Raw genomic sequence first — 3951 nt, forward strand, 5'->3', positions numbered from 1 at the left:
AATTTATGCTATCATATTAAAAGCTTGAAAAGCTCGATAAATATTAGAGCCGAACTATGTAAAGCTCGAGTTCGACTCGATAATTATTTCGAGCCTGAATTTAGGGCTCGGACTCAAGCTCGAGCTCGAGTTGCTGGAATCCATGACAACCCTAGCCCCCACCACTACACCGTCGCCGTCATGATCACCGCCGCATTTACGCGGGTACAATGCTAATTTATACATACATACACCCATACAAAAGTGGTATTAATTTTCAAGGACAGAAACCGATCGGTCTTTCATTTGTCGGGGACTAGTTTTATAAGTTTAGGTTTCTTATATAATCGATGAAAACCATTCGGTTTTGCGGTTTTGCGGTTTCAACGATCTGCATATATGACTTTCAGTCGCCACCATTAATTGCCTCTCTTTCTCTCGTTTTCTACAAGTAGGTAATTCATTAATTAATCTGCCATCAATCAGCTACTTGTTTCTATTTTATTTCCATAATAATTATGATATAAGTACTTTTTTTTTTTTAAATTGGATTATATATGTACGTGTATGAATGATCATTAGTGGTTAGGGTTAGGGTTTCGGTTTCAGTATGGCCGGAGCAATGGATTAGGGTTTTGGCGGCAGTTGCTACGGCGATTAGTGTTTTGGGGGTGGTGGTAGGATTAATGAAGGGTTTGTGGTTGTTTTTTGTGTGTGCCGATGGTCGAAGTTGTCTTGGCAGCCGATGTTTAGGTTTGTGCCTTTGCGATGGTGGCCTATAGTACGAAAACAGGTGTTTGATAATATATTTGATTTTTGAGAGGTTGACAATTAATGGCCTAATCCAAAACCTTAATTCGTGTTAATGAAAATAGACTGTAATAATTATAGGACTCAATGTGTCGACAAGTTTCAAGAATTTCAACAATCTCAAAGATGAAATTAGGTTGGATAGACTATAATATTCTAGTTAGAGTCTTCAAGCATGGTTTGTGACTTCTTTTTTTTTTTTCTTTTTTGCGGTTGAATGCTCCGTTAGATTGTTATTTATTTATATGCTAGTAGTTTGTTACTGTATTGACATCAAAGTTAAAATTTGCAGGGATACTAATGTATCTAGAATCTCATTGCACACAACTGTGGTTAGAGGTGCTTGTGCACTGGTTTTTGAATTGGGACTGCCATTGGAGCGCTTGGCGGGAATTTACTGCTAGTTGATTTACGATATATTATTACTTTTACTTAAAATATTATTACGTCATGAGGAGGTGTCCAGGATTTCGTTTTCATCCTACGGATGTTGAGCTAGTTATGTTCCACCTAAAGAGGAAGCTAATGGGGAAGAAGCTAGTGCCCGAAGTTATTGCAGAGGTTAACATATATGATTTCAGCCCTTGGGATCTTCCAGGTGTTGATCTTTCTTGAACGTGGAATTTTGTTGTTTTTATCTGCTTTCTTTAAATTGTGCTCATCTTGAATGTTTTTTTAGTGGTTTAGTCCTTAAATTTATACTTTCGTATTCTTACATAGCTGGCAATTTTGTTGTCTCTCTCCCATAGCTTGGTCAGGCTAGATTTATGAGGCTATAATAACTGGTCGTTTAGTTGCAACTTGCGAGCAGTCTTACGTAGCTACTGGCAGCAATAATGATGTTCAACACCATTTGCAGAACTACTTGTTATTGTGTGCTATTTAGATGTCTTATGTGCATTTACATCCTGTTGTGTTTGAGCAATCAACATGATGTGTGCTGCATTAATTAGTGAAGCATGACGAAATAATCCCTGCAGGAGCTTTCTATATAGTACTGAGATATATTCTGGCCCATTTAAAGTTTAAATTTGTACTTTGTACATACCCATACGTTATTTCTTTATGCCAATTGCTCGGGAATGATAGTACATTAATCTATTGAGCGTCGACTCATAAGCTGATATAATATCTACGATCTTGAAATTTAACATGCCACTTCTAATCCACCATGGCATATCTTTTAACTTGTAGAAAGCTATCCTTTTTTACTAGAACATTTACTTACATTGTAGTTGCATTGATTTTTTTTCTTTCTTGTGGCAATACTTATACTTTCACCATCTTATCAGATAAGTCCAACTTGAGAGATGGCGATTTGGAATGGTTCTTCTTTTGCCCAAAATCCAAAAAATATTTAAGTGGGTCTAGAACGAATCGTTCAACTGAAGCTGGTTACTGGAAGGCTACTGGGAAAGATAGGGAAGTAAAATACAAGGGAAGAATTGTGGCAATGATTAAGACATTGATTTTTCATCTGGGTCATCCACCAAAGGGTACAAGAACAGATTGGGTAATGCATGAATTCAGGATGGAAGACAAGGATCTGGCTAATGCAGGAGTTGCTCAGGTACTGAATTGGTTTTATCGGCTATGTTATCCTTTCTGACCAACCCAACATAATTATATTTAGAAGCACTCAACATGTATATATTTCTGTAATTCGACACACAACGAGTATGGCTGGACAGTTGAAATTTGGGTTTTTTAATTTTAATATTATTATCTTTAATGTGAACCTTTAAGTGGCTTATCAAAAGGAGTGTTTGAAAGCTAATTACAAACTTGGAATATCTGATAATTTATTTCAGGAGGCGTATGTGCTTTGTAGACTATTTGAGAAAAGTGGTGCAGGGCCACAAAATGGTGCTCAATATGGTGCCCCCTTCAAGGAAGAAGAATGGGATGATGACACTGAGGACGTCAGTCTGTCAGGGACTATTACAGAAACAGTGAATCCGACTGGAAGCTGTTCAACTTTGTGTGAGATTAACTGTACTGTACCAGAACCCTCTATTTCCCCATCTTTTGAAAGTGAGAGGCATTTGAAGAAGTCTACTGTAACATCTTCGGCACATCTTGGTCTGCTTGGGGTAAGAGAAATGGTGATTCTGAATGCAGGCAGTTCATCGGTGATGAACCTGAACTTGACTGAACCAGGTCCATGTACCATCACATCTTTAGGAAATGAAAGCTATTATGGGCCTACTAATGATGATGCCTTGCTTACTTCTGAAGACATTGCTTTACTTCTTCATAATGACACTCAGGTATGCAATCTTCATCAAGAGTTTATGTTTTTGTGGTTATGCTATAGAATTCACTTAATATTGGATACATCCACTCATTTTTCCTGAATATTGCATTCTTCATCTGGAGTAATAATTTTGTAGGAGGTGGAAAATTGCAAAGGGAAGAAGATCATGACTGATGCGCGTAATGAAGATGATGTTATTGTTTTGGACCCGGCTGCCTACAGTACATTAGATGACCTGAGCCTAGATGGATTTGACATGTTCAATGTTGATGGATCTGCTAATGATCCGATGGATGCATTTACGCTTGATGATCTTGAGGAAGATCTCAATAAATTTTTCTAGCATTGATCTAATCTGGATACACTGCACCTGGTTTTGTCTTGATCATATGTGGGATGACACGTTTTAGAAATCTCTGTTTTAGTTCAAGTACTAATATTTTCTATTTGTCTTTATGTTTAAGTGTTTAACCTAAACATTTCCGATTTACTATTGTTATTTTTAACTTTCACAAATCATCTCTCTATTCTACGTTTGGCAAGTGAGTAATTTGGCCTAAAATTCTTATCCCACTATTGTTTTGGGCAAAGATATGATATCCTAGATACCCCTAAATTCATGCGCATAATACCCCTATGGCCCTAATAACATGCAGATAATACGTTGTGGTTGATGAATTCTAAAAAATATGTAAATTTTGGTGTAAAATAATTTTTAAAGTGAATTCATAAACTTTCGGTAGGGTGGAATGGGTGATGGTGCTAAAAAAAAGAAATAGAATAAAGTAAAATGAAAAATGCTATGTATTGTTGTTTCCATTTATTATCGATAGGTTGCATATTTTGAAACTCTAATTAGAACTATGGATTAGCTAGGATGTGAAGGGTACAGCTAGAGACGGAGC

The 3951-nt window shown here is 36.7% G+C and overlaps 1 protein-coding gene across 2 annotated transcripts; it reads left to right on the forward strand.

Moving 5' to 3' along the window:
* The first annotated feature begins 345 nt into the window (after window positions 1–345).
* On the forward strand, window positions 346–3562 carry LOC122592862 (NAC domain-containing protein 82-like). 2 transcript variants are annotated; one of them, XM_043765181.1, is made up of 5 exons: window positions 346–434; window positions 1082–1387; window positions 2082–2359; window positions 2601–3059; window positions 3183–3562. In XM_043765181.1, exons 2-5 carry the CDS (start codon window positions 1240–1242, stop codon window positions 3387–3389), a joined length of 1092 nt encoding a protein of 363 aa, XP_043621116.1. In that variant the 5' UTR covers window positions 346–434; window positions 1082–1239; the 3' UTR covers window positions 3390–3562. The 2 variants fall into 2 exon arrangements, with proteins under 2 accessions (XP_043621116.1, XP_043621117.1); XM_043765182.1 differs by having other exon boundaries at window positions 352–430.
* Window positions 3563–3951: the final 389 nt, after the last annotated feature.

This window comes from Erigeron canadensis, chromosome 3 (assembly GCF_010389155.1).
Source record: "Erigeron canadensis isolate Cc75 chromosome 3, C_canadensis_v1, whole genome shotgun sequence".
Lineage (NCBI taxonomy): Eukaryota > Viridiplantae > Streptophyta > Magnoliopsida > Asterales > Asteraceae > Erigeron > Erigeron canadensis.